The 20,065-nt window shown below is 39.7% G+C and overlaps 2 protein-coding genes and 1 non-coding gene across 5 annotated transcripts in view; 1 reads left to right on the forward strand and 2 right to left on the reverse strand.

The window, feature by feature from the left end:
- Window positions 1–4,491, reverse strand: part of LOC149023484 (uncharacterized) — a 31,247-nt gene extending 26,756 nt beyond the window's left edge. The window contains exons 1-4 of one of the 3 annotated variants that reach the window (XM_089144017.1): window positions 4,121–4,491; window positions 3,769–3,958; window positions 3,393–3,609; window positions 1,496–3,087 (exon numbers count right to left, since the gene is read on the reverse strand). In XM_089144017.1, coding sequence (XP_089000143.1) covers window positions 1,496–3,013 — 1,518 coding nt within the window. In that variant the 5' untranslated portion in view covers window positions 3,014–3,087; window positions 3,393–3,609; window positions 3,769–3,958; window positions 4,121–4,491. The other 2 variants (XM_089144015.1, XM_089144016.1) reach the window with 2 other exon arrangements.
- Window positions 4,492–15,639: 11,148 nt separating this feature from the next.
- On the reverse strand, window positions 15,640–15,742 carry LOC149023485 (U6 spliceosomal RNA). Its single transcript, XR_016171873.1, has one exon. It is a non-coding gene; the product is annotated as a U6 spliceosomal RNA (small nuclear RNA).
- Window positions 15,743–17,670: 1,928 nt separating this feature from the next.
- LOC149023486 (uncharacterized) lies at window positions 17,671–18,261 on the forward strand. The gene has a single exon (XM_089142751.1). The coding sequence runs from the start codon at window positions 17,671–17,673 to the stop codon at window positions 18,259–18,261; it is 591 nt and encodes a 196-aa protein (XP_088998877.1).
- Window positions 18,262–20,065: the final 1,804 nt, after the last annotated feature.

Genomic DNA, 20,065 nt, shown 5'->3' on the forward strand with positions numbered 1-20,065 from the left:
TAAGAAAAGACTGCTGCTGAACCTAACTTAAGATCTTGAAGACTGGCCCAGAACTCCTGGGTTTCATCATGTTACTTGTGGGTTTTCCCAAGCAGATGAACCTGTGAGGGGTCACAAGGTAACATAGGTGTGTACCAGTGACTAGGTTACTCGTGGGCTTCCTAAAGTGAAGGCTGAATCATTAAGGGGCCACAATATAACTTAGTAGGGCTATTGGGGGTACGAACCTAAGCGAAGGCCGACTTTGTACGGGTTAGTATCCCATGTATATTGGGAAGCACAAAAAAATAGATGACCCATACATGGCTATGGTATTTCCAATGTTACGGCTCTTACCTGGTATAGATTGGTCAATGTCAATGTGATGATGTCCACACTATTACTTGTGGGATTTCCCAAAGTGAGGGCGAATCTCCAAGGGGCCACAAACTAACACCAATATACCATTTAACTAGCTACTCATGAGTGTTCAAAGTGAAGGTCCAATCCTTGAGAGACATCCGATAGTTTAGTAGGGTTATCAAAGTGGGGGCTAGCTCAAAAAGCCAAATCCATAAAGGTTGGCTACCAATGCAATAGACAAAACATGTAAGTAGTGGACTTGCATTGACATATATTCTTTGGCATGTAGGTTATGGTTATACATTCATTTATACTATATTTGCTTGTTTTTTCCCCTCAAGAGTTCGGGGGAGATTACTCCGATGGAAACCTCTTCTTTCAGATGATAACGCAAGAGTAGAGGTTCCTGCAGAACAAGATGCATATGGGATGGACCATTACAATGTGGATGAGCCTATGGGGCATGAGGTTGAGGAGCATGATGCTCCGTGTGCATACACTCAACAGAGCTCTTCGATGCAGTATACTCGACTGTCTATATTCGGATTTACTATACTATCTTTCTCAGTTTATGCTTGAATATGTGATGTATAACTAGAGAGAAACCTATTACACTTATATTGTTATTATTTAATCTTCCATATGATTACTCTTCTTATATTGCAATCTTTGGAATCACTTGTGTAAATGTCATTTGATCTTTGCTTCATGATTGGACTTGTATGGTTATAATGTTGCATTGATGATCCGAATCGGAAGACAATGTCAGGTGGCATAGGGTCACGCCATTAGGTCTGGCCCATTTAGGGTGAGATGTGACATTAATACACGTACATTTACATACATCCATAACTTGAATTCTTCCCGTACTTTCTACCCAAAAAATAATTTCTTCCCATACTCATTAAAAGAAAGCCAAGTTGAAGATTAATTAAACCAAATCCCCCCCCCCTCCTTTTTGTGGGAACATCTGTATCAATGTTCATACAAAAGAAGTCAAAAGGAGATCCGGATTCACTGCCCAAGCATGGTGATTGAACAGCTACCTAACCAAGACAAATAAACCCTAAAGTACTCCAAAAGTTTCATAGGCCATGCTTATAATATCACAAAATCCACTAAGCTGTATAGCAGGAGCAGAAGTATGACTTACCTCTTCTTGCATATACAATAGTTTTGCCTTCCTTTGCTGGAACTCAGGATGACATGAGAGATAAGGTCCACTTCCACGTTCACCACCAGCTTTATCAGAACCGTAGAATGAAGATGAGAAGATGCCAGATCTTCCAGAGCTTGTGCCAATATCAGTCTCACTGTTGGCGGTATCACATGTATTAATAATGTTTCTTGAACCCTTCTCCGTTGTTTTAAACATTTGACCCATCACATCACAAAATTCATCCAGAAGATATTGGGCAGGTTTCAAGAACTTTGAACATTTCAAAATCATTGCATACCCAGTGAAGGGACCAAGAGGAGTCGTATTTCTTCTAACACTTGTAGAAGATGAACTCATATTTCCTTGAGTGGAACTCCCAAAGCCTATAGAAAGAGGTGATTTTGAACTTGAACACAAATAGCCACTAGTGAATGATCCTTGAGAACTACTTGAGCCAATCGCTTGAGACGGGAAATTGTCACACCCAAAACTTCGTCCAAACTGAACAGAAAGCATGTCAGATGGTCGATGAGAAGAAAGTGACAGTGACAAGCCCTGGGCCATAGAATCACTCTTATTCGCCACAAAATCTAATTCGGACTTCAACTGGAGATTACCATCTACTGCCTTATGCATCAACACAGCAGAAGCATCAACACTGGAACCATTATTCTGGTTTCCATAAGGAAAAAGAACCAGTTCGTTTCCATCATTAATCCATGAGCCAACTTCATTAATTCTTTGCTGTGAAACAGCAGCCATTGCAAAACCTTGCCTCGCCATACTTGAAGAAGTCACAACTTCTTGAAGGGTATTTTGGTACAAAGAACTGAACTGCATTTCTCCATAATGCTTGATGCTCTCTTGTTCAGATATTTCATTAGATGAACTCGCCAAAGGAGGTCTTAAATCTTCATAACCAATGGAGGCAGGTTTAGTTCCTGGTAAGATTTCCCCTACAAATGAGGGGCTCTGATTGCAACCGTTGTCAGCTGACCCACCTAAATAATTCACAATCCAATCGCAGTTTTGTTGTGACCCAAAGCCTTTCCAGTATCCAGGATGGTTGCCTTCACCAGCCTTAGCAGGAGAGGTGAAATCAGAATGAACCGGAAGGGAAACAAACGGGGTATCCTCAGCCCCCACTGACCTACCAGTTCTATCAACACTTGCCTCTTGCTGCAGCATTGCATCCCTGTGAGCTACCAAACCGTGGCTATTCGTTGAATAATCTAACATTCCCAAAGAAGAATACATTGCTGGATCATAAAGCAGATCACAACTCCTAACATTCCGCACTTGAATAAGATCGGTAGATGGCTGTAACAAGTGGGTTGAGAAATCAGATTCAGGGAGAGATGGGTTTGAATGATGTTGAACCCTTAACTTGTCACGGCGACTTTGTTGAGCTACATGTGATTCAGGCCTACAGTTGCTTAATCCCAGAAGCGAAGTCTCGAAGCTCGTACTCGTTTGGTTGAAGCATCTATCCGATTCGAATCTGTCAGACATGGATCGTACTCGATTTCTTATTTCAGCTCCAGTTCACTTCAAAGCTTTGCTAGACCAAATCTCACGTCGTACTCCTGCAACCTCATACAACATAGAATTAGGTAGCCTCATTATTAGGAAAACATTTAAGCTCAGAAACCCTTCAAACCTGCAGCACCATAATTTATTATCGTATCAGAATCCTCTCTCTCTCTCTCTCTCTCTCTCTCTCTCTCTCTCTACACACCCAATCAACAACTTCCTCACAAGACAGACAGCACAAGAAAACAACAAAGCGAGCCGAGAGAGGGGCAAAAATAAATATTAGTGTTAGAATCTTGTAATATACCAAAACAAAACAGAAAAGATATCGCTAACCCATATAATTATAACCACTTACCCGGGAGACTTTACCGAGTGCTCCGATTTCAGCGACATCACATGAATCGTCGAAGGTGCGAAGGCGAAGCAAAAAGACAGTGACTTCTTAGTTCTCTCCTTTTCATACACTCACATCGCTTCTCTGCTGTTTGTGTAGCGCTTTAGACAAAAAAGCTTTTCACTTCCAGTCATAAACTCCAAACTCCGAAAGTTTCCAAAAGAGTGCAGTTTAACTACTGTAGGTAACTTAAACACGAAAGCCTCAGGTATCACGAGAAAAGCGAAACCAAAGTTTCAGAGAACACGAGAAATAAGGCACGCCGTCCAATGAACAGCATACAGTAAGAACTGAAAAGAAGTGTTCAAAAGTGTTTTCCAGATTACAAAACCCTAACCTTACAAAGAAGATTAGCAGTGTCAAGACTTTTCTCACAGGAACTGAAAAAAACAATCTGAATTAATTGAACTCGGGAGTCGGTGATCGCGACTTCATAGTACCGGATCCAAGAATAAGTTCTCAAAGCTCAAACACATCCAATAATTCCCGAAGCCAAATCATTTCCCTTTCCAAGGAGAAACAGTGACCTGAGATCAGCAAAGCAAGAAGAATTCAAAATATGATGATTCCTCAACCGTCGAATATGGTTGAACACCGATACAGAAGAAAGCAAAGTAGATCAAGGATGAGAAAGCATGGAATCTCGAAGTGACCAGTGGAAAAGATGTAACAACAAGATTCATGATTACCTCGCGTGTAAAGATCGTCATAGAGCTTGGATTAAGACTCAACTGAAAGCGGAAAAGCACAGCAATTTTGCTCGCAAGGAGCAATCCGAATTGACGTTAAAGCAAAGCTAACCTAATCAACAAGCTTTGTACGAGCAGGGAAGGGAGCTCGATAACGATAATGGCGAAAAAAAAAGATAATCAAATCGCCGTTAATTATGGTTAACGTTTTCCCATCAGCTGACTCAGTAAACCATAAGATTCTTGTCCGGACGTTAAATTTAACGTCGAAATGAAACGGTTTGTTGGAGTTTTTGGTGTAAATGCAAGACCGAAAGGCTCCAAAACAAAAACCTTAGAAAGAAGTTTTTCCCCTCAACCTCCGAACAGCTACAGAGACTTCTCTTTTATCACCATAAATGATTCGCGCGCTATTAAAGCACAGCCGGGAGACCAGGAAAAGCTACTGAAAGCGATGGGTAGTAAATGAGGAACCAACCACAATTAAACCATTCATGTATTCGTAGATAAACGAAAATACCCCTGTAACAACCAGGGATGTAAAGTAAATAAGTAATTAAGTAACCTTGGAGCTAAGTAAAATACAACAAAACCCCTGGCGATTCTTTCGGTTTTTACTTTTTAGGGTTATCGTAAACCAATTATAGTGATTAGGCCCACAGGCCTAACGGAGATAGAAGGGTAAAAATACGGTGGTGGCAAGATTCGAACCCATAACTTTCTAGACTTGATTTTTAAATAATAAAAAAAACTTTCTCAGACTTCCTAATTTCCTATTTCCAAATAACACGCTACCGCCACTTTTCTATAAATAAAATACAACAAAACCCCTGACAATTTTCGGTTTTCATTTTTTAGGATATTCGTCAACCAATTGTAGCGACTAGATGACTAGGCCGGTAGGCCTAAGGGAGGGGGAGAAGGTGTAGTAGTTGTGGACGTACGAACCCATAATTTTCTTGCACTTACTATTTTATTTTAGAAGCACATTTTAATCTCATAGCCCTAAAACCCGAATTCATACCCTATACTATACAGTCGAACTAAGGTTTGAAAAGCCCAAACCAAACCCTATCCCTATCCTATAAGATTCTATTTTGTTTTAGTTAAAACATATTAATGCTTGCCAGCTAAACTAATTTAATAATATAATTAATTAAATACTTGTTTAAATAATTATATAAGTTATTTATAATTTAAATCTAATGTTTAAAGTATGGGTATCGGATCGGGTGATTTTAAGAAACGTATTGTCCTATATCGAATATTGTATTATTCTGGCTAATGTATTTTAGTGTAATTCAAAGGATAGACGTATCGAGATGTATCATATCAATTGGGTCAAATATAGATACATATCAGCAAGTATCATATGATATTGTGGGATATTATAAACCTTGTTTAAACTATTATTTTGAGCAATGTTTAAAATATCAGTATCGAATATTGTATCAGTCAGGTAATTTTAAGAAACGTACCATCCTGTATCGAGTATTGTATAGCTCTGGTTAATATAGTTTAATGTAATTTAATAGAGAGACTTATCAAGATGTATCGTATCGATTTAGTCAAGTATGAATATATATCGACTAATATCATATTGTATTGGGAAATATTTTAAACCAAGAATTCCCGTAGACTCGGAATTTGTTTTGAACCGGTCAGGCCGGCAGGGTTTTCTTGACACCCAAAAACAGCGGAATGTTCAGGAGAGAGGTGATGGGTGGAATTGGATCACTGAGAAGGCTTTCTCGAGGGGTTTTAAATTTGTATTTATAAATTAATGAATGGTTTCTATTGGTTTTGGGTTTGAGTGTTGCCTTTCAAGTCTCACCAGATCTTTTACTTGCTGGGGGTTTAAGATGTATCACCATTTACCGAGGAAGGCAGAGATAATAAGTCTTTTTTTTTTTTGGTAGAGCAGAGATAATAAGTCAGGAGTGAAAGCAGTAGAGATGTACGGACGTATCTAATCAAGTCTCGTTTGTCTTCCTAGAACGTTAGGAGAACATCACCCGTGTTACCAAAATTACGATAAGATCCGTGACTCACATGCAAACCGCTAGATTCGAACTTTTGTTTAACATCTGACGGCTGGCAGGAAACCCGAGGATATATCAAAAAAAGAAAAGAAGGGGGGGCAATGTTGTAATATACAAAGAAAGTTCGTAAGAATTAAATGAGTGGGTCCCACGAGAGATCGTGTACACAATCTTCTTGAAAGACTACTTACCAGAGACCCTGTCAGTGATAGACGTGCAGTAGATTAAGATAATAAAAATTTATTGAAATTAATTAAAAATTGGTTGGAAATAATTTATACGCCAAAAGAGTAAAGGCAAAAAGCTTTTTCAGAGTTTCCAAAAACTGAAAAAACGAGACCACAAAGAGAAAACATTCAACTATACTTGACGACAATCTCTCATCAACTTACGTCATTCAATCACGTCAGTACAGAAACCCTAGGGGTACCTATGATCACACCTATTAACTATAAAGCCTATTTTCTCGCAATTTATTTCTTTTAAGCTTTTGATTTGCTTTTGAAGGATGTCTTTGATTTGATAGACACGTCGATTGACGAAATTAACCCTACTAGTAGAGGAGGAAAATTATTAAAAGAGGTCGAATCGGATACTCCGACTCGAATGGGACCCGACCGATTCTTGTATGTCGTAATTTTAAATTAATTTTTTAAACACACAAATTTTAAAATATCTTATATCGTGATGATGTTATCCCTTATTTAGATACCATAATTAATGCCTCGCATACTCTGTTCGAACCTGGTTGCTCGACATCAACACTTGGTAGCTGGGGTCGCGGAAAGCTTCCTCGTGTGACATATCATCATAAATCTATACAGGGTTCCTGAAAATTACAGAGTTTATCTGGTTTCGTATTTGTTGAGTCTAGAACTTCTTTGGGGGCCGAATACTGAGATGATCGCCTTAAGAGCTCCTCAGCCAAGTTGTAATAACTGAGATACCTACACCTACGCAGAAAACAAGAACGGTCCGGCCAAGTTTTGACCGGAGAACCGCCTCCGACGCCCAAATCAGCCAAGGCAACAATAAGGGTTCTTGAGAGAGTTCTCAACAAGAACATAATGCATTAATGATCAGATGAATTCTCGTCCCTTTCTCCATGTAGGAGGTGGGTTTATATAGAGGTTACCTGAAGGCAGCACTTCCTTGAGTTTCGGATCGATAGTTGAAGAGTGAGTGAAATATCTTCGGAATAACAGCTCCTTCTTTGTCAGACCAGACAGAGCCGTTATATAATGACTCGTCTCCCCAATTCTCGGAACGACCTCATTGAGTAGTTATTTGTAACTAACTCTTCTGACTTGGCCATCTGTAACGTCACTCTTGGACTTATTCCAACTGGGCTTCTTGAGCTTATTCCGTGCATGTTCCCTGAAGGGGTGAATATGCTTCCTCCCGAGGGGATCAATAAGCTTCCTCCCGAGGGGGTTTTCTCGGTCAAGGAGCCTTTCCTCCCAAGCTTCAATATCTGTCCCGAGGGGGTTCTCTGTGTTTCTCAAGGGAGAACACTATTCCTCCCGAGCATGCAGAAGACACATGTCCCGAGGGGGTTTTCTATGCTTCTCAAGGGAGAACACTATTCCTCCCGAGCATGCAGAAGACACATGTCCCGAGGGGGTATGTGTTTTACTCCAGAAGGGATTCTCAGAATCCTCCTAAAAGGACTTCCCTTAAGAAGACTTTTCTATCCCGAGTGGGGGTGTACGTTCGTCTCGGGCCCCCCCTCAAGCTATATGTTCTCCACAACAGTTTTCTTTGGAAATTATACAACTGAGAACCCACAATCTCTTTCGATCTCTCTTCCTGTGATCTCGCCTTTAAGGTGAGATAAAGATCGAGTAATTTACTCCAGAAACCAGAACCGAGTTGGAGAACCTTGTGATAAATTCCTTTATCGGTTGGAGAGTGCAAGCAAATAATGGAAATTGGAGGGTTTCTGGTTGCCGCTGGAAAAGAGGGTTTCTGGTTGCTGCTGAAAGAGGGTTCCGGTGGAAAAGGGTTCCACTGAAACAAAGGATTTCGACGATAGAGATGGAAAGATTGGATGCGGGAGATGCGTTTGCTGAAACGAATTTGAATGGAGCATCGAATGAGGAAATTGACCAGATGCAACGAAGCAATAAGAAAGTTAAGCGAGGTCATGAAACATATGTAAAGCTTCCACCGGTGGAGGTGCAACGATCGTATGCAGAGATGGTGACTAGGAATTATCCTAGCCCTAGCCAAGAAGAGGGTATGGAGATTGAGGAGATCGACGGTCTCAACAATGATGGATTTTTGAACCAACCCGATTCTGAATGGGACACGGACGATGAGAATGAGGATGATGGCGAGAAGGAAGACGATGCTTTCTGCCCTAGTATTACCTTGTCCAAAAAAGAAAAAGAAAAATTGCGGAAACCATGGCAACAGACCTTCATTGTTAAATTGGTAGGAAAAACGGTGGGTTTTAAGTTTTTGTCCGATAGATTATCAGCCCTATGGAAACCTACAGGAGCGTTGGAGCTTATTGACATTGGCAATGATTATTATATTGCAAAATTTGCTTTTAAAGAAGATTTTTAGAGAACCCTAGTTGATGGTCCTTGGGTAATTGCTGATCATTATCTATGAGTGAGGAGATGGCAATCGGATTTCAATCCCAAGGAATAAATGTTGCAGAAATTGGCAGTATGGGTGTGTTTCCCTGGCGTATCCATAGAGTACTTTGATACTCGATTTTTTAATAGACTGGGTAACCGAGTAGGAAAGGTAATTAAAATTGATTCAACAACAGCCCAAGCTGTCCACGGTAAGTATGCGCGGGTCTGTGTCAAGATTGATTTATCCAAACCCTTGCTATTCAAGTTTAGACTCAAAGGCCGTGTTCACCAAATTCCTTACGAGTCAATGAATTTGTTGTGCTATGATTGTGGAAGATATGGCCATCATAAAGAACAATGCTCTATTTTCTATGGCGGAGAGGAAGATGTACCAGCGCCTGAACCCGAAGAGGTTGCACAAAAGGCGATTGAAACCATTAAAAATTCTGAGGCAAAGAGGGCACCAATAGATACATATGGTCCGTGGTTACATGTGCAGAAAACAAAATTCAGAAAAGACAATCACCGGAGCCCTACTGATAATGCCGGAGAGAAAAATGGCGGACCGGAAAGAGGAAGCCAGAGTGGTACGGAAGACGGAAATAAAGTTAGTGGAGTGGGATCAGGCTCTAGATTTGCAGCACTTGCAATGGTTTCCCAAGAATATCAGGAAGTAGTATCTAACATGGAAACTAACACGACTTGTGTTTCGGCCACATGGCAGCGTATCACACATCAAAGAGAGGGTAGAGACGTGATGGCTCCTCGAAATCATAATCAAAGAGGTGTGTTAGAAACTAGACAGGAGAATGAAGAGAACTCAAAAAGTCCAAGGCCTCCGTCAAGTGGCCAACATGTGATTAACTACTCTTTATCAGTGAAGTTACAGAAGGCAAGTAATATGATAACAAATTTGACTAAAGAAGTTGTAAATGAGAAGAAACTTCAGATGCAGGACCAAATAGGAGAAAAAGAGGATGTGGAGAATTTTGATCCTAATCTAATGGTTGGAAGAAGTGGAAATTGCTTTGAAAAAAGTAACCACTCAATTTGCTCTCTTGCTCTCTTACCTAAACAAGGTAAACCTCCTAATGAAGTTGACGATATGGATGAAATTGTGGTCGAAACACCGATGCTCAATGAAGGACAAAACCATTCCCTTGGGAATGATGTGGTGATGAATGACGGTAACCAAAACCCATATCAAGTTTCTTTATGAAGGTTTTTGCATGCAATTCAAGGGGAGCGGGCAATAAAGCATTTGCCACTACTCTTTAGCATTATAGACAAAAGCATAATCTTGATTGTGTTATCATTATGGAACCTCGAATAAGTGGAGAGAAGGCAGAGCGTGTCATAACTAAAATTAAGGGTGTGCGTCATTTTAAAAGCGATGCAGTTGGGCTATCAGGAGGCATATGGTTCATTTTATTCAATACAAGTTATCAGGTATTTCTTATTCATACACATACCCAATTTCTTTTTATTGAAATTTTGGATACTGTCAATAATAATAGGTGGGGTCTTGTGGCTATATATACCAGCCCCATTGAATCCAATCGGCATGAAGGGTGGGAGGATTTGGCTACTATATTGAATTTTTATCATTATCCATATTTAGTAGTGGGAGACCTAAATGATGTACTTGATCAATCTGAAGTAAGAGGTGGAAGTCCGGTGTCGATCAGAAAATGTACAAAGTTTAGAAAAAAATTTAAATCTATGCAATCTTATAGATTTGGGATTTGTGGGTCCAAAATTTACTTGGAGATGACCCAAGTGGAACGGTTATCAAATAATCTATAGAAGTTTGGACCGTGCACTCTGTTCAGGTGGGTGGCGTATCTTGTGACCAGATGCTATAGTTAGAGTGCTCTGCCCAGACTCAAATCCGATCATCATCCTTTATTGGTTGAGAAGAACTCAGTTAGATGTCCCTACAAAAAGAGACCGTTCAGATTAGAAGCTATGTGGTTCACCCATGCAGATTTTGTTGATATTGTGCAACAGGGCTGGAAAACAAACCATCATTTGCCTGCTGCCTTACATCATTTGCAAGAAGAATTGTCTACTTGGAACAAACAAACTTTCGGGAACATTGAAGCTGCGAAAAGAAGTCTGTATGCTCGCCTAGGGGGAATCCAAAGAAAACTTGCAGTAGGACCCTATAACTCTTTTTTAGGGAGATTGGAAGAGGGTCTTATAGTTGAACTTGAAAAAGTTTTGCAGAGAGAGAAAATTCTATGGGCCCAAAAATCGAGGAAAAGTTGGACTTTACAAGGTGATAGGAATACAAGGTATTTTCACATATCTACTCTAAATAGAAGAAAGAGAAATAAAATTGAAGGCCTCAAGGGAGAAGATAATCAATGGATTTTTGAGGATGCAGATCTAAAAAATCATGTTGTCAATTATTTCACAGGTCTCTTTACTGAGGATGATATTGATCCAGATCCTTTCCAAACAGATCATAGTTTCCCAGCTTTAGACCATGATTGGTTATCTATCCTTGGTAATGAGCTTACTGATGAGGAAATTTATCATGTTGTTCATCAAATTGGTCCATGGAAGGCTCCAAGACCAGATGGTTTTCAAGCTGCTTTCTATCAAAAAACTTGGAGTATTACAGGTAAAGATGTTTGCAGGACTGTAGCCAGAGCCTTTCATGGAGAGTTGGAGACTAAGATCAATGAAACTTTGTTAGTATTGATTCCCAAAATAGACAAACCTGAGAAGATTACACAATTCCGGCCTATATCTCTCTGTAATGTTAGCCTCAAAATTCTGACTAAGTTGATAACTAACAGATTGAAAGAGTTTATGCCTAACCTTGTTGCACCCAATCAAGTATGTTTTGTTCCTGGAAGGAATATTCAAGATAATATCATTGTATCATCATTGTTGCACAAGAATTTTTTCACTCCATGAAGCGAAAAGGAGGAAAAATCCATCAGATGGCTATTAAAATGGACTTGGAAAAGGCATATGATCGATTCCGGTGGGAATTTGTTGCTGATTCACTTTTGAAAGCAGGAGTACCATCCAAACTGGTCGATGTGATTATGATGTGCGTTACAGGTACAACCTTTAGAATTCTCTGGAATGGGGAAGGTACAAAAGAGTTTAAACCTTCCAGAGGAATTCGCCAGGGGGACCCTTTGTCGCCCTATTTATTTGTCCTTTGCATGGAGAGATTAACCCACTGTATCCAAGATGCATTGGCTGCAAGGAAGTGGATCCTTGGTCGTATTCGTAAAGGGGGTATGGGAATCTCCCATCTTACGTTTGTTGATGATGTAGTTCTTTTTTGCAGAAGCTTTCCTAGAGCAAATTACCATTGAGAAGGAATGCTTGGATAAATTTTGCAATGCATCGGGAAGCAAAGTGAGCACAGAGAAAACCCGTATTTTCTTCTCCAAAAATGTAGAGAGTCAGAGAGCAAAGGAGATTGCACAAAGAAGCGGCTTTACCATGACAGATGATTTGGGCAGATATCTAGGGGTACCTATTCACTATAAAAGAGGCAAGAAAGGTAGTTATCAATACATTATTAACAAGGTATCAGATCGGCTCTCCAGTTGGAAAGCTTCTTCGCTTTCCCTTGCGGGACTAGTTGCCTTGGCAAAATTAGTTGTAATGACTATGCCTTACTACTCGATGCATACAGCTTTGATTCCAAAAGGGATCCTAGGTGAAGTTGAAAAACTAACTCGAGCCTTTATATGGGGCGAGTCCAATCAGAAGAAAAAAAAGGCACATCTTGTGAGCTGGAACGAGATTTGTAGACCGAAGGTGGAAGGCGGTTTAGGCTTTAGGAAGCTTCAGGTGATGAATGAAGCCTTTATCATGAAACTCGCTTGGGGGCTTAAAAAGCAGAACTCACTGTGGTCAGCATTTCTTCAAGATAAATATGGATCAAAAATGTATAAACACCCCTTTAAAGTAGCCTCTCCTGATTCTCCATTGTGGCGAGCTATCTGCAGAGTTGAAAATAGAATGAAAGAGCATTGCAAAATAAAAATTGGAGATGGAATGAACACTTTTTTTGGAGGGACAATTGGTTAGACATAAAAGGTAATTTGGAAGACCATGTGATTTCTCCAGTTCCCAGTCAGTGGCAGTGGGAAGTCGTTAACCAATACTTAGAAAGTAATGGCATGGAATGGACAACAAAATTTGAGGGATACCTCCCCACAGAAATCTACACCAAACTAAAGGATTTCCCACTCCCCTCTAGTAACAATGGATCTGATGTCATGTCTTGGATCCCATCCACTGAAAGTAATTTTTCGATACGCTCCGCATATGAGACATTGATAAAGAACGAACCAGCTATAGATATGGGAATATTCGATGAAAAATCTTGGAATACTTCTTGGAAACTTCATCTCCCAAACCGATTTTGCAGTTTCTTTTGGCTAGTTGTAAAGAATCGGTTGATGACTAATGCTAGAAAGTGCCACTTGCATCTTCACGATAATGATAAATGCAATCTTTGCATGACAGAGGTGGAACATGTATTACATGTATTTAGGGATTGTTGTTTTGCAAGAAGCATTTGGAAACGTATGGTTAAACCACGATATCAAATATGGTTTTTTAGGTGCAAAAAACAGGAATGGATCTATGCCAATATCTGTGGGTTTGCTGCCAAATGGAGCCACGATTGGCTTGAGCGATTTGTGTGTACCCTACAATTTCTTTGGGGATGGCGAAATCGAGATATCCATGAGGTATATTTTTCCAGACCAGAGAATGGTGTGCTCATTATCGAGAAATTTTATCGAGCCAATAAGGAAGCTTGGACAACATGCCGAAGCCCTGTTCTTGATCCAAGTAAAGAGTTGGAAGTTTTAGGGTGGACATGCCCTAGAAGAGGATGGTTCAAGTGCAACACGGATGCTGCTGTGAAAGTGAAGGAATGCTATGTTCAATTAGCTAGGGTGATCCGAGATCCGAAGGCCCTGTTTAGAGGAGGATTTGCTATCAAGATTCCTCTATGCCATGTAATAGAGGCGGAAATGCGCGCAATCAAAGAAGGGGTAAAGGTAGCGTTGGATATGGGAGCATGGCCAATCCAAATAGAATCAGACTCGCTGAAGGCCATAAGGTTACTGGACCCAGAAGTTAACGAGCAAGGATCGATGGGAAGATTAGTTGCTAAAATTCGAAGCCTATTTGCTTCTCGAGGCCATGTTAGATTTGGTCATGTGAGGCGTTAAAATAACAAGGCTGCTGATTGATTGTCTAAGAGGCGGCTAATTGGAAAAGATGATCTGGTCTTTTTCAATGACCCCTCACAAGAAATGACAGACATCCTTAGAGAGGATTTTCTCAAGAGTTGTGCTTTAGTTTGATTGGTTTTGTTCTTTGGATCTTTTGACCCTATTTTGTAACCAAAAAAAAAAAAACCATAATTAATGGATATTTTATGAATAAACTTGTTTAAATGGCTAAAAAACAAAAATCTCAAGGGAAAATACATGATTTGAGACATCTTTTGGTGATATCTTTTATAGGTGTTTCTTCTACTAACTACATAAATACTTTCTTTGTTAGTAATTTTTTTTGAAGTACATGCCATTGAAACTAGAGAATTATTTTATCTTGAAGGTGAGGATGCTATGGGTAACATGGTTTGTGCAACAAATGGACATTCAAATACTTTAAAGAGAGTACGTTTTATATAACTCAACTCATGTATAGGATTGTATTAGAAGATGCATAACAGTGTCATCAATCTCTTCTTCAACTTTAATAGGGATATTATATATCGCGCCAATTAGATAAGTTTTATTTTATTAATTTTATAGTCTTATACTTCCTTCCTATATGATAGTTTTGACATTGTAACCTCGATTATCTCAATAATTCTACTACAACACCAAGTTTGTTTCAATTAAATAGGTTTCTTACATGAATTATTGCTTTCTAAGTAGTTTTATTTAAGGTTATACTAAATGCAAGGCTTAAACTATGCATATCATTCATCACTTCTCTTAAGGTTGTCTTATGTCTACCCCTAATTCTTCTAGTTATTTCAATTTGTATTAAATCAGTTCTTCGTATAAGGGGCATTTACAAGTCTACATTAAGCATGGCCGTGCCACTTCAAATAACTTTATCATAACTTGTCATTTATTGGAGCTATTCCAATATCAACTATAATACGATCGTTTCTTATTTTATCCTTCATAGTTTTGTCAGTCATCCATCTTTGCATATTCATTTCATTTATATTAAGTTTATCAACTTCAATGACATCCATGCTTTCTTAAAATTGCTTTATGGCCTGTTTGGTTACATGAGTCTGGAGATTTCAAATGTCTAGAGATTTCAAATCTATGGAGTTATAATTTATATAATTAGATGTTTGGTTGTGGAATGATCGGGTTTACCTAAAAACTATTTGTCGTGGTTTTGTGAATGTGCAATGTATAGCTTTTTAAACTCCGGTTTCACCCCTTACCTAAATCTCATTCCGTTTGTGTAGGTGAATCTCGTTTCTGATCTGTTTTACAACCACGGGTATATTCTCGTTCTGATCTACTTCCCTTGGTGGGCTTATTTATGGGCGAGGGTACTTACAACTTTCGATGCACAAGACTAATAATGAGGAATCCGTTCAACAATTCAATTGTCTAGGGAAGGGGCATGGTGATGAGAGTCAGGCTTCTTTGTCTGAGAATAATCCTACTTTGATCTCCTATTATAATATATTCAAGGGGATATACTTGTTAGTATTTAGAAATAAATCTCATTCCGGAACGTGTGGTGGACAGCACGTTAAGGGAGGATAATCTTTTACCTTCAAGTAACCAAGGAAGGAGGTGATATTGTATAGATACTATCACTCATCTTGTTGTAATATATCTATTTATTTTTTATTCAAAATTTGGACCATTTCCTAATTTGTGTTTATCATCCTTGCGCAACGTTCATGTTAATCTTCTTGGCATCGTTCCAATTTTATTAGATATCTCCAAAGAGACGTAATATATATTTGGGTAAATATCATTTACCTCTCCTCTTAACTGGACAAATAACACTTACATCATTTCTTAGTTGGATAATATCACTTACCTTCCCTCTTACCTAACAAATATATCAAACATCTCCCCTCTGTTAACTTTTTTGGTTAAATTTAACTTTTATCGTTAAATTTTTTTAAAACCCCAAACTACCCTTGGTTAAAAATATTTTGGGTAAATATCACTTACCTCCCCTCTTAGGCAATAGCACTCACCCCCCGTTGGATAACCCCTCCCCTTATCTAGCAAATACAAACACCTCCCCCGACTTTCCGGAACTTTTCCGTTAAATATTTTCTAAAACCCCGCCCTTGGCCTTTTTTTTTTATTGTAAATCCTAAATTATCGTAATCATCCTAACATTTAAACTACTAAAGTACCCTCAATTAAAATAATTATTAAAAACCAAAACACCATAGTTAAAACCTAAATCTTTAATTATTAAAAGCCAAACATACCTTTTTTTTTTTTTTTTTTAAATTTATCAAACAATTAAAAAAACACGTATTACTATCAAGTAGAATTAAAAATGCAATTAAAAGAAGAAAAAAAAAAGGGTTTGTTGATAAAATTAAACACGTACTACTATTTTGGGTTTTTCTACTTGTTTGATAATTTTATTTTTTTTTAAAAGGGTATGTTGGGCTTTTAATAATTTAATATAATTTGGGTTTTAACTATGCTATTTTGATTTTAATAATTATTTTAATTGAGGGTGATTTAGTAGTTTAAATGTTAGGGTGAATACAGTAATTTAGGATTTAAAATAAAAAAGATTTTTAGCTAAGGGTAGTTTGGGGTTTTAGAAAAATAGTTAACGGTAAAAGTTAAATTTAACCGAGAAAGTTAACAGAGGGGAGGTGTTTGATATATTTGCTAGGTAAGAGGGGAGGTAAGTGATATTATCCAACTAAGAGGGGGTGTAAGTGATATTTGTCCAGCTAAGAGGGGAGGTAAGTGATATTTACCCAAATATTTTTTATTTTAAAACCTAAATTACCGTAATCATCCTAATAGTTAAATATTAAATTATCCTCAATTAAAATAATTATTAAAAATCAAAACACCATAGTTAAAACCCAATTATCTTTAATTATTAAAAGCCCAACATATCTTCTTTTTTTTTAATTTATAATTTATCAAACAATTAAAAAAAACTCATACTACTATCAAGTAAAATTAAAAATGCAATTAAAAAAAAAGGTATGTTGAAAATATTAAACACGTACTACTATTTTGGGTGTTTTTAATTGCTTGATAATTTAAAAAAAAAAAAGGGTATGTTGGGCTTTTAATAATTAAAGATAATTGGGTTTTAACTATGATGTTTTGGTTTTTAATAATTACTTTAATTGAGGGTAATTTAGTATTTTAACTACTAAGGTGATTACTGTAATTTAGGGTTTAAAATTGATATGAAACCTCTATGGTTAAAACGGGTATAACCCGTGTGGGGCTTTATATGTGGTCGGGACGTAACCGACTGAGGTGAACGGGACACATCCCAAATAAGATACTCACCTAATAAGGACAGTCAACTCCGCTACCGACTGAGGTGGGGACTAATAACGGAAAAGCGAGATCTCCGGATGGATAACGGCTCCTTTCGGGTCAACTTACCAAATACATAAAAGGTAACACCCACACTATAAATGCACAGAACCACCCCTCTGGTAGGTAACCAATACACACTGAGTCTATTCTTGTGTAGCTTTAACACGAGACCTCTCGCTCTTCATATTCTGACTTCATCATCGGAGGCGGTTGCCCGGCGTACAAGCCGGCCCACATCTAACCCTTTTTGCAGGACTCACCGTCCCGGATACGAGAGGTGACTCAGCCGGATCCAGAAGCATAAGTGATCCGCATAATCACCTGTGTACGTGATTATGGGGGGACCAACCGTGGAATCAATCAGAAAGGCAAAGCAAAAGGCTCGGTTCGTAGGGGCTGTTCATTTGCCTAAGAAAAAGCAAAATCCGGCATGTCCCGAACCAATAACTTTTACGGACGCGGACTTAGATGGTGTCACGTCGCCACATGATGACGCGATTATCATCAAAGTTAAAATAGCAAATCGGGAGGTTCACCGAGTTCTGGTGGACACAGGGTCCTCTGTTGATCTCATCTCGTATGATGCCTTCAAAAGATTGAAGTTGGCTGATGATCTGTTGACACCGTCGTCAACGCCACTGTATGGTTTCGCAGGATCCTCCACAGTGGCGGAAAGAACGATCCATCTGGATCTCAAAGTTGGAAAGTCACCCCAAGATACCTTGGTTCGGGTGAACTTCATGGTGGTCAGGGAGCTGTCGGCATATAATGTTATTCTGGGACGACCAACATTGAATGCACTTGAAGCAGTCGTGTCTCCCCGACATATGAAGTTAAAGTTCCCGACCGAATCAAGAGTCGGGGAATGTTGCTCAGATCAATCGGCTTCCCCAATGTTATACAAACTACTTGAAGGAAAAGCGTAGCCGAAAGTTCGGGAACAGCCATGAAGTCGAGGTTCGGGACGATCGTGATGAGGAGAGCATGCAATGGCGAACCCGTGGAAAAGCTGGAAAGGATCCAGCTTAGTCAATCTCTCCCGACCGAGGAACGTTTATTGGCTCGGCAATCGGAAGATTTCAAGGAAGAACTTACCCGGTTCTTGTGTGATAATGCGGATATCTTCGCATGATCGCAAATGATATGCCCGGGATAGCAGGGGTAGCGAGCACTAACTCGGATACGAAGGATGCAACCCGGTCATCCAAAGACGAAGAAATTTTGCGATTGAAAAGCATGAAGCAATCGGGGTCGAGGTTGAAAATTAGAGAGGTCGGGTTTCATAGAACCAATCGAATGCCCGACCTGGCTGGCCAATGTAGTTATGGTTAAAAAGCGAACGGGAAATGGAGAATGTGTACCGACTACACCGACTTGAACAAAGCCTGCCCTAAGGATTATTACCCCTCCCGAGGATTGATCTTCGATCGATGCCACCGCAGGCCACGAGTCCTTAGTTTCATGGACGCATACTCGGGATATAACCAGATCTTGATGAGTCGGGAGGATGAGAAACACACTTCCTTTATGATGATCGGGAGAGTTATTATTACCGAGTAATGCCGTTCGGTTTGAAAATGCGGGGGCAACTTATCGGAGACTCAATAGAATTTTTCAAAGGCGGATCGGGCGACATGGAGGTTTATGTAGACGACATGCTTGTAAAAAGCTTGGTTCGGGCAGGGCATTTGGCTGACTTGGAAGAGACATTTGATGTACTCGAACGTACCAAATGCGCCCGAACCCCGAAAATGCGCCTTCGGGTTTCCTCGGGAAAGTTCCTTGGGTTCATGGTTTCTCAAAGAGGAATCGAGGCTAATCCGAAAAGATCCAGACCGATCGAGATGACACCACCCGTTACAATAAAAGAAATCCAGTGTTTAACCGGGAGGGTAGCCGCTTTAAACCGGTTCATATCCCGAGCTGGAGAAAAATGCAACACGTTCTTCAAAGCCTTGAAAACTACGTCAAGCTCGGGAACAGTCACTTGGACACCGGAATGCCAACAGGCCTTTGATCACCTTATAACTTATCTCGGGACAACACCTGTTTTGGCCCGACCCCTGGCCGGGGAAGTTCTTACGGTCTATCTGGCAATTTCGCCAATGGCGGTCAGTGCAGTTTTGGTTCGGGGTGATACCGTTCAAACCCGATCTATTATGTGAGCCATGTGCTTATAGATGCTGAGAAACGGTACCCGGACATCGATAAACAGGAGTTGGCGCTCCTCATGGCATCACGGAAACTAAGGCCCTACTTCCAATCACATCCGATAATAGTCCCGACCAATTTTCCACTAAAGAAAATACTACAAAGACCGGATGTGCGGGGAGGATGGTCGGGTGGTCCGTGGAGCTTAGCGAGTACCGATCGAGTTTAGACGAGGACGGCCATAAAGGCTCGGTACTTCCGACTTCGTTGTCGAAAGCACCCTACCACAGAGGAACGACCAAATACCAACGGCTGGAATATCCGACTTGTGGATTCTACACGTTGATGGTTCGAGCAATGTTTCCGGATCGGGAGCAGGCTTGACCCTCTGTAGTCCCGAGAACTTCACTATTAGTTATGCTATAAGGTTTAAATTCCCAGCCTCAAACAATGAAGCGGTATGAAGCGTCATGCGGCTTCAGTGGCCCGAGCCCTCGGGTTCGGGACCTAGAAGTAAGAAGTGATTCTCAACTGATTGTCAACCAAATCAAGGGGGAGTATGAAGCAAAGGATGAAAGA

Source organism: Hakea prostrata, chromosome 2 (assembly GCF_041222555.1).
Source record: "Hakea prostrata isolate BN-2017 chromosome 2, UWA_Hpros_2, whole genome shotgun sequence".
NCBI classification, from domain to species: domain Eukaryota; kingdom Viridiplantae; phylum Streptophyta; class Magnoliopsida; order Proteales; family Proteaceae; genus Hakea; species Hakea prostrata.